At 40.5% G+C, this 10,887-nt stretch overlaps 1 protein-coding gene across 1 annotated transcript in view; it reads right to left on the bottom strand.

Annotated features, from left to right (window-relative positions):
* Positions 1-2,348: 2,348 nt before the first annotated feature.
* The window catches only part of slc5a9.L (solute carrier family 5 member 9 L homeolog), a 32,676-nt gene continuing 24,137 nt past the window's right edge, over positions 2,349-10,887 (bottom strand). Inside the window, exon 15 of the mRNA XM_018258397.2 lies at positions 2,349-3,251. Coding sequence (XP_018113886.1) covers positions 3,043-3,251 — 209 coding nt within the window. The 3' untranslated portion in view covers positions 2,349-3,042. The remainder of the gene's footprint in view (positions 3,252-10,887) is intronic.

Here is a 10,887-nt window from a genome sequence, read left to right as displayed (position 1 = left end):
GGTCTGAAAAATGATTAGTATACATTTTCAGGGACCTTTTTGTAAGCTACAAGGACCTTCTTCCAGTTGTCTCTCTTACCAAATGGCACTTAAGCACTTATGTGGTGGATACTTTTAAGTCTGAAATTTTGTGTATGTGCCCCTTGCTTTGTATGTCACTATACAGTTTAGTTAGATCAGTTAGGAGTCTCTCTGGACTTGGACAGGGGAGTCAATCATGTAAACTGCACCTAGTTTGTGATGGCAAATTTGTCCCGTTTTGCTTCACCCTGAATTTTGCGAGTTTTCCGCCGGCAAATTTTTGCCTGCGAATTTTATCTGCAAATTTATTTGCCGGCGGCGAAACTCACGAATTCTCAGAGTATTCACCCATCACTAGAACTAGTCTTTGATGGCTTATTACTATTTCAATTACATAGCAATGTAAGAATTAGTATATGTTATTATAGACCTTTATGAACTGGATATGATGGATCATTTCAAGTGAGGTATGAGTATGATAAAATAAGAACTATTTTTTGTACTGTATGAATGTATACAGGGAGTTTAAGTGCTCTTATATTAGTGTCTATCCTCTCTCCTGTCTGTAAACCACACTAAGAGCCACCCCTTTCTTTTGGGTTTTCAAAAATGTAGTGCTGACAAAGCAAATGTGCCTGAAAGACAAAGCAGAGTAAAGAGAAAACAAATGTAGCATAACTTTTTCCCTTTATCAATATTACTCTTTTTCTGGTTTAGCTAGCGCTACTTTTATGCAGGGTGAAACAACAGACATTAATTATCCATTTCCTTACTCTTAGGGGCATATTTATCAAGGGTCGATTTTCGAATTGAAAAAACTATGAAGTTTTTTTGGGTCGAATAGGTCCGAGTTCGATCGAATAAATCTGCATTCAGCCGAATTAGAATGGAACGAATTGAAGGAATACCGCATTCGATCAAATTCGATTCAAAGTTTTTCCCAAAAAGAACTTTGATTTCTCAAAGTCCACCAATTAATTCCAAAAGGGTTCTAGGAGGTCCACCATAGGCTAAAACAGCAATTCGGCAGGATGGTGAATGGTCGAAGTCAAATTTTTAAAGAGACAGTACATGCTACATTTCGATATTCGAATTTTCGATTTTTTTTTCAAATTCGAATCGAATTTGGACTATTCCAAACTATTCCAAACTAGTCGAAGTACACAAAAAATAGCTCGAAATTCTATTTTTTTTTTTGTATAATTTTTTATTTAGTAAGAAAATTTACAAAATTAACATCTGCCTAACGCTATTTTTGATTAAAAATAAAGAAGCTTGCTTAGGTTAATGTTTAGGTGAAAGAAATGATTAAAGGAACAAGAATGAACCAGTGCATTATACACTTTTAAATATAGAAGGATGTGCTTGAAAAATTAGTGTTTGGGGTTGATTTATTGAACATTTCAGCAAAAACCCTACTAGTCTGCCCATCTGTTCCACTTCCTGCTGCCTCCTTTCCCAGGCTGTGCAGGGGACCCGGTAGCAATTAGCACACCACACTATTGGATAGGAACCAATCAGCAGCTAGACTGACCTGATAAGAGAACTGAAGCCTGTCTTTTCTTGTGCGACTGCACGGTTGTAATTGGCTATCCCCTCCTACTGTGCTTCCGGCTAGGATCGTTAGAACACGCCCACCCTTCATTTGAAACACAGCCCCAATAAAGGGGTAATTTTTGAAGTTGAAATCATATTTAGCCCACAATAAAACCAGCACCATATATTATTCATTATTGCCTACAAGGTTGGTTTGTTTTTTGTACCGTATACATCTAAAGAAATGTTAAATCCAAGTTTATAATAATGATATCAGAATTTTTCGATTTTGTGAATACACTGGTGTCATTGTAATTAGAGGTATTAAGTCCTCTGTATATGGTTAGTCCAAAGAACATAGGAGTGGCCAACAAAGCAAACTTGTCAGGCAATGCAGAGTAAAGTGAAAACAATTATAGCAAAGAGTGTTGCATCATATTCTTATTCTGACATAACTTCAGACAAAGCTATTATAGTCTAATAACACATATATAGTAACTTATGTCTATGTAGCTCAAACCCCTTTGCTGTATCTTTTGTTGAAGCAAAGAGAACTGAACTGAGAATGGGCTAAACTAGGGAATATGTTTGTCAAGTGGTTGTCAAACATATATGAAATCCATTGAAAAAATAGACCCAGTGCTTCCTCTTTATACCCATTGCTTTTTAGTGCCCCCTTTCTGTATGTGAAAAACAAAAGAACCACATGAACATTTATTATATAAAAGAGGTTGAATAAACCATATCAAAAGTGTTGTTAATAATGTTAAGCTCAAGACTATTTAACGTTATTTCAATTGGCAAAATGCTTTATTATGTATTGCTAAATAAATTCTTATGAAAAAAATGCATTATTATTTGTGAAAACGTTTTATAAAAGGACATTTTTAAGAAGGAGCATGCATGGTCCATGTTGCAGTTGGCTATATTATTTACACATTGGACAAGTGTGCCCCTGTAATGTACTCAAACTAAGATGAACTCAAGGTCAGTTCTTGGAAGGGCAATAGGACCCTAGGCACATACAATTGCTAAGTCATTTAACGTAGGCCCTGCAGAGGTGTCGAGAGCGGGTGGGAAAGAGGAGTTACCAAGCATGGAGCAGCAGTGTCAGTGGACAGAGGAGGTGCCGTTATATGGCGGCCCAGCTCTGTTACATAATATTTCCATTTTAAACTAGTGAAAAGTCAACTAAGGTGTCTCTGCATGCACAGGAAATAAACCTGACTGTAACAAGAGTGGAACTACACATCTTATGTACAGGTGGTCATAACCATGACAAATATGGTAGATTCCCAGCCATGGACTATGAATTGACCTGTCTGCCCATTGTGTCCTTTCATTTCAGTTTATCCCATTACAATTGCATTTAATCCTTTGAAAGAACACAGAGGTAAAATACTCCAAAGAACGCAGTTTAGTTATTTTTTCTTGCTCCTTATCAATTAAAATTTCCACCCACCTAAATTTACAATTCTTATTCTTTTACCCAAAATAGCCCCACAGAAAGACATTGAAAGCCAAAAGAACGATTGCATTAATATCACAAATATCTCTCCAGAAAGGCTTTTCTTCAATGCTGGTTAGCTTCCTTTGCAATATCTTTTGCTCTTCACTTGACAGTTTGACTTCTGGATGGATGGATATTCCGCAAAACCAGAAATATATTTTCTTCCACCAGGCATACTTTGTAACTTTAAAAAAAGAGAGAGAAAACAATTTCACAAAGTAAAATTTTATCTTTTTCCGAATCAATATAAAGGTTTTGTCCGGAAAAGGGATCAAAGTGGGTGGTGTTTAGGTTGGATCAGGAGTTTGTTAGGGCTTAATTGGATGCAGACATGGCCTACATTTTTAAGTGAAAAGCAAAGTGGGATAAATATACAAATGAATACTGTTGCAGGAGAATTTGTGCAATAACAAGAATTCAAAATAAAACATGATTGAATAAGATTGCTTTATTAGCAATTTACAAAAAATGTAATAGGGGTCATTTACTATGTGCAAGGCAGGGTGAAATGTGCAAAAAAACAGACTCATGATTTTTTTGGACTTTGTGCCCTACCCTGCAGTTGGTAGAACAGGTCTGTAAAGCCATCTATATTCACACCATGCATACAGGGCTACCTGGATTCAGCAGTGCTGTATTCGTGAGGGGCAGTTGGCATAGGACATGTAGACATACCTCCTCCTGCTGCATATATGTCCCGTAACTTGTTCATCATTTAGACATATTAGGGTTTCCGGTGCTGTGCTCTGCACTTAGCACTGGTTGTCCAGTCTGGCAGGTGCAAAGTGCAGCCAGACACTGGGCAGAAGTGTTTTATAAATGACCACTAAGGTGAGCATTTTTGCACCACTTAGTTCCCTTGAACTTGTTTCCAGGGTAAGAGTAAACAAACCCTATACTGGTTTATGCAGCCAAAATAAATTATTTGTGGAAAGGAAACCAGCATAACTGGCATATTAAGTCCAATTTAATTTTCAGGCAACAAGTGTCATAAAATTCACTTGTGTAGCATAGTACAGAAGTACAACAAATACTAGTCTTTAAAGGAACAGTTTAGTGTAAAAATAAAAACTGGGTAAATAGGCTGTGCAAAATAAAAAATGTTTCTAATATAGTTAGTTAGCCAAAAATGTAATGTATAAAGGCTGGAGTGACCGGATGTGTAACATAATAGCCAGAACACTACTTCCTGCTTTTCAGCTCTCTAACTCTGAGTTAGTCAGCGACTTGAAGGGGGGGGGGTCACATGGGACATAACTGTTCAGTGAGTTTGCAAGTGATCCTCAGCATTCAGCTCAGATTCAAAAGCAACAGTTATGACCCAAGTTCCCCCCCCCCGCAAGTTACTGATTGGTCACCAGGGTAACTGAACGGAAAAGCAGGAAGTAGTTTTCTGGCTATTATGTTAGACATCCAGTCACTCCAGCCTTTATACATTACATTTTTGGCTAACTTAACTATATTAGAAACATTTTTTATTTTGCACAGCTTATCCATTTACCCAGTTTTTATTTTTATACTGAACAATTCCTTTAATGTCATAATATTTAAATAAAGAATGTCGGCAAAAAAGCAGACACTTTTTGTATCAGCAGAAAAATAAAACAAAATTATTATTTAAAATATGCACATGAAGACTGGTGGAATTTGTATCAATGTAGTGAAGTCTAAAGTTTTAAATACATTTCTGGTTATCAAATATAAAGCCAATCTATATGCAGAGATCTTAGAATCACTAGACAAGCAAGGACCTGTCCTAGCAGAATCAAAAATGGATCCATTTCTTTGGAATTCATCTTTCCCTACCCTGTGAACATGAAGGTGGAATATAATTGAAAGATATCAGACCTCATGATAAGGGATGAGGTGATTTTGCACTATATACCACCACAATGCAAACCAGATTTGCTCTGTTATAACCCCTTTGACAACAATGCATGTTTCTATTTCACACTTACAGGGATGCTACAATGCTCTGATAGGCTACAGATGTCTTATATTGGCACTCTATTTTATCACAGACTTACAGTATACCTTCCCTAGTCTAGACTGAAACCTTACACTTGTTACGGCAAAGCGAGTGTGGGAGCTGCTTAGCGAGTGTTGCATGTGATCGAAGTGTTGCATGTGAATTAAGTGTTAAGCAGCGTTAAAAACCTTAAGGTGTTGGTGTTTGCTGTGCATGCTGGGAGTGCTGGGTGCAAGGAGGGAGTAAGTGCAAATAACTGACTGCTGTGTGTTATGTGAGTTATCTGACTGAGACAAACAGCTTTTTCTTTTCTCTCTTTGGGGTAAACTAGTTGATACATTAAGTGCATTTACTTTCTTTTTGTGTTTTAGCTTTAGAGGTCTAAGGGGAACATAAAAAAAAAAAGTTAATAAGGGTTTTTATTTACTGCTGGTAGCAAATAGCATTTTTTTTTCTCCTTTCCCTCTTTCTTCTAATTAAGGGGGAGGGGTTAATCAGGTAAATTCTGAACAGGCTTTGAGTGCTCTGGTTGAAACCTTACACTTGTTAAGGCAAAGCGAGTGTGGGAGCTGCTTAGCGAGTGTTGCATGTGAATTAAGTGTTAAGCATCGTTAAAAACCTTAAAGGAGAAGGAAAGCCCCAGGGCGCAAAACCCCTCCCCCCCTCCCCTGTGTTGCCCCCCCTCCCTCCTCCCCCCTGGCCTACCTGTCCCCCTGGGCAAATGCCCCTAACTTGTTACTCACCCCTCTGCGCAGGTCCTGTCCACGGAGTTCACAGTCGCCATCTTCTCCCACGCGCGTCTTCTTCCTGCTCTGACCGGCGTCTTCTGGCGCATGCGCAGTAGGAACAGGTACCGGTACAGCTCTATTGCGCATGCGCCGAATGTCACGAAGTGAAATCGGAAAACTTCGTGACATTCGGCGCATGCGCAGTAGAGCTGTACCAGTACCTGTTCCTACTGCGCATGCGCCAGAAGACGCCGGTCAGAGCAGGAAGAAGACGCGCGTGGGAGAAGATGGCGACTGTGAACTCCGTGGACAGGACCTGCGCAGAGAGGTGAGTAACAAGTTAGGGGCATTTGCCCAGGGGGACAGGTAGGCCAGGGGGGAGGAGGGAGGGGGGGGCAACACAGGGGAGGGGGGAGGGGTTTTGCGCCCTGGGGCTTTCCTTCTCCTTTAAAGGAAAACTATACCCCCCAATCAATGTAGGTCTCTATTAAAAGATACTGAGTAAAACAGCTCATGTGTAAAACCCTGCTTCATGTAAATGAACCATTATCATAATAGTATAATTTTTTAGTAGTATGTGCCATTGGGTAATCATAAATAGAAAATTGCCATTTTAAAAATAATGGCCGCCCCCTGAGATCGTAAGATTCACTGTGCACATAAACAAACCACATGTAAGGTCACATGAGCCAATTAACAGACAGAGTTCTGCCTTTTGCTTCCTCACTTCTTCCTGTTACAGTTAGTGTTGTAGTATTTCTGGTCAGGTGATCTCTGAGGCAGCACAGATAGAGTCACGAAATGGTGGTTCAAGGCAAGAGATGTAAAAGGGCAATATTTATGTAAATGTATATTCCAGTTTGGTAAGATTTTTTAATATGTCATTCAATTTGATATAAACTATCTGTTGCTTAAGTATTCATTTTTGGGGTATAGTTTTCCTTTAAGGCGTTTAAAACTGAAAAGGTGCGGAATTACATTTGGGAGACTGTAAGTACCCAGTGTAAATATGAGTGGGTTTGCTGGTATTACTCAGTGTGTGTCTTGTCACATGTATGTGGTGTTGGAGCAGCAGTTCCATGCAGTATTTACATGTGAGAGATGTCGGTGGGTTTTCATCTTGGAATCTGAGCTGCAGACTCTAAGGGGTGAACTTGCAGCACTGAGAGCATCGGCAAACGAGGGGGAGGAAAGGAGGCTCGCAGAGCAACCACTGGCAGGGGCTAGTGGAGTGGGGGGAGGAGAAGGGGCAGTGGAGGCTAATGAGGGAGGAAGGTTTGTGACAGTCAAGAGGGGAAGTAGGGGACAGAAGAGTAGGGGGGCTGGTCCACAGTTTGTCCAAAACAGCAAATTCGCCGTTTTGGCTGAAGATGCTGGGGAGGAAAACTCCGAACTGGCTGGAATGGAGCAGGCTGACTCTCGGAGCACCCCGGGAGGCAGTGGCTCTAATACGGGTGGTGGGGGGAGTGCAAGGAAGGAAAGGCAGGTTCTAGTTATAGGGGATTCAATTATTAGAAAGGTGGATAGGGTAATCTGTCGCAAGGCCCCTACATGCCGAACAGTCTGCTGCTTGCCTGGTGCTAGGGTTCGGCATGTGGTGGAACGAGTTGACATTATTGGGAGGGGCTGGGGAAGACCCAGCGGTCCTGGTACACATAGGTACCAATGACAAAGTTAGAGGAGGTGGTGAAGTCCTCAAAAATGATTTTAAAAAACTAGGTTCAAAGCTGAGGACGAGGACTTCCAAGGTAATTTTCTCAGAGATATTACCTGAGCCACGAGCAACGCTAAGGAGACAGCGGGAGCGTAGGGAGACTAATGCGTGGCTGAAAGATTGGTGTAGGGAGGAGGGTTTTGGGTTTTTGGAGAACTGGGCTGATTTTTCAGTCGGCTACAGGCTCTTTGCTAGGGATGGGCTGCACCTCAATGATGATGGGGCAGCTGTTTTGGGAGAGAAGATGGCTAGAGGGTTGGAGGAGATTTTAAACTAGGTGTGGGGGGGGGGTTCAGTAAAAGATTCAGTGGAAGACAGGTTAGATGAGATAGTGGGCAAAGAAAGGGAAAATGGGGGAGGAGATTTGGCTGGGGATACTGTTAAGGATAGGGAGGACCACATGTCATATGTTCAATATGGTGCCAGTATTAAATGTATGTTTACAAATGCCGACTGGTAAAATGGGAGAGCTGGAGCTGCTGGTGATGGAAGGAAAATATGATGTGATTGGTGTGGCCGAAACATGGCTGAATGAGTCGCATGACTGGGCAGTAAATATCAGTGGCTATACTTTGTTTCGGAGGGACAGAGGCAATAGAAAAGGAGGAGGGGTATGTCTGTATGTTAGGCAGGATTTAAAAGCTCATATAAAGGAGGAGGTTATGTTAGAAAATGAGGGGCCAGAAGTCGTATGGGTGGAGTTCTTCACCAATTGTAAAGAATCCAGCAAATAATTGTAGGAGTATGCTATAGACCCCCTAATGTAAGTGAGGAGGAAGAGACAAAGCTCCTAATGCAAATAGAAAAGGCTGCTAGTTTAGGTAAAGTAATGATAATGGGGGATTTTAATTACCCAGATATTGACTGGAGCAACGGTACTGCTAGATCAGTTAATGGGAACAAGTTTATAAACTTATTGCACGACAATTTTTTAGCACAGGTTGTTGAGGAGCCTACCAGAAAAAATGCTATTCTTGATTTAGTGATCTCAAATGACCCAGAACTTATAGCAAATGTGCAAGTCATTGAACCCCTGGGTAATAGTGACCATAATGTTATATCTTTTAATGTCTGGTGCAAAAAACAAAAATATACTGGGGCAACAAAAACCATGAATTTTGCCAAAGCTAGTGCCTTGAGGGCTGCCCTACAGAGCATTGATTGGGGCATTAGGTTTTCAGCTAAAAACACAGAACAGAAATGGTTGTCCTTTAAAATGATATTAAATCATTACTGTTCTCAATTTATTCCCTTAAGGACTAAACGTAGAAGCTCTAAGAATCATCCTGTGTGGCTTAATACAGAGGTAAAGATGTTAATGGGAAAGAAGAGAAAGGCATTTAAAAGCTACAAATCTGTAGGGACAGAAGCTACATTTAATGAATATAAACACTGTAATAAATGTTGTAAATCAGCAATCCGGAAGGCTAAGAAAAGAAATGAAGAGTTAATTGCGGTGGAGGTGAAAACTAACCCTAAAAAGTTTTTTAAATATATTAATAGTAAAAAGATGCAGGTTGAGAGTGTTGCTCCATTAAATAATGGTACCAGTATGGTTGTAACAGATACAGATAAGGCAAATGTGTTAAATCAGTTCTTTTCTTCAGTGTATACAATGGAGGAGTCTGGGTTCACAGGCTCACTTAATAACTGCACGAATGGTTCAGCTCAATCTAGTCAGTGGCTGACTCAGGATATGATTCAAAAAGCTTTAATACAAATTAATGTAAACAAGGCTCCAGGGCCTGATGGCATACACCCCCGGGTTCTAAGAGAGCTTAGTTCAGTTTTAGACCAGCCCTTATTTCAGATTTTCTCAGATTCACTGTCATCTGGTATGGTGCCTATGGATTTGAGAAAAGCTGATGTTATGCCAATATTTAAAAAGGGATTACGATCTCAGCCTGGCAATTATAGGCCAGTAAGCTTGACATCTGTGGTGGGCAAATTATTTGAAGGCTTGTTAAGGGATCACATTCAAAATTTTGTCCTAATGAATGGCATTATGAGCAACAATCAGCATGGCTTTATGAAGGATAGGTCATGTCAGACGAATTTGATTGCATTTTATGATGTGGTAAGTAAGATTCTGGATAGTGGGGGGGCAGTAGATGTGATCTATTTGGATTTTGCCAAAGCGTTTGATACTGTGCCCCACAAACGACTGCTTTCTAAACTAAGGTCTGTTGGGCTTAATGAAGTCGTTTGCACGTGGATAGGAAACTGGCTACAGGATCGGGTACAGAGAGTGGTTGTTAATGGGACATTCTCTACTTGGAGTAAGGTTCTTAGTGGGGTCCCCCAGGGCTCAGTATTGGGTCCACTTTTATTTAACTTGTTCATTAATGACTTAGGGGAGGGTGTTGTAAGTAATGTATCAGTGTTTGCAGATGACACAAAATTATCCAGCCCAATTAATTCCATCCAGGATGTGGCATCCTTGCAACAGGATCTTGACCAACTGGCAATCTGGGCAGCTAAGTGGCAAATGAGATTCAATGTTGATAAATGTAAAGTCATGCACCTGGGATGTAAAAATATCCAAGCCACTTATTCCCTTAATGGGACTGCACTAGGCAAATCCATTATGGAAAAGGACCTTGGAGTCCTTGTAGATGATAAACTTGGCTGTAGCAAGCAATGCCAGTCAGCAGCATCAAGGGCAAATAAGGTCTTGAGCTGTATTAAAAGGGGCATAGAGTCACGGGAGGAGGGGGTCATTCTTCCACTGTATAGAGCACTTGTAAGGCCCCATCTAGAATATGCCGTACAGTTTTGGTCTCCCTCACTCAAACAGGACATTATTGTATTAGAGAGGGTACAGAGAAGGGCAACTAAGCTGGTAAAAGGTATTGAAAATCTTAGCTATGAGGAAAGACTGGCCAAATTGGAGATGTTCACGCTGGAGAAGAGGCGCTTAAGGGGTGATATGATGACTATGTATAAATATATAAGGGGATCATATAACAATCTCTCTGCTTTATTTACCAGTAGGTCTTTCCAGCTGACACGAGGTCACCCATTCCGATTAGAAGAAAAGAGGTTCCGCCTAAATATTCGGAAGGGGTTTTTTACAGTGAGAGCTGTGAAGATGTGGAATTCTCTCCCTGGATCAGTTGTACAGGCTGATTCATTAGATAGCTTTAAGAAGGGGTTGGATGGCTTTTTAGCAAGTAAGGGAATACAGGGTTATGGGAAATAGCTCATAGTACAAGTTGATCCAGGGACTAGTCCGATTGCCATTTTGGAGTCAGGAAGGAATTTTTCCCCCTCTAAGGCAAATTGGAGAGGCTTCAGATGGGTTTTTTGCCTTCCTCTGGATCAACTGGCAGATAGGTAGTTAATAAACAAAACAAAAAAAAAAACAAACAAAAAAAAAAAAAGGTTGAACTCGATGGACATGTGTCTT

This window comes from Xenopus laevis, chromosome 4L (assembly GCF_017654675.1).
Source record: "Xenopus laevis strain J_2021 chromosome 4L, Xenopus_laevis_v10.1, whole genome shotgun sequence".
Taxonomy (NCBI): Eukaryota; Metazoa; Chordata; class Amphibia; order Anura; family Pipidae; genus Xenopus; species Xenopus laevis.
The sequence above is the reverse complement of the archived record's forward strand: the minus strand, read 5'-3'. Positions and strand labels throughout refer to the sequence as shown.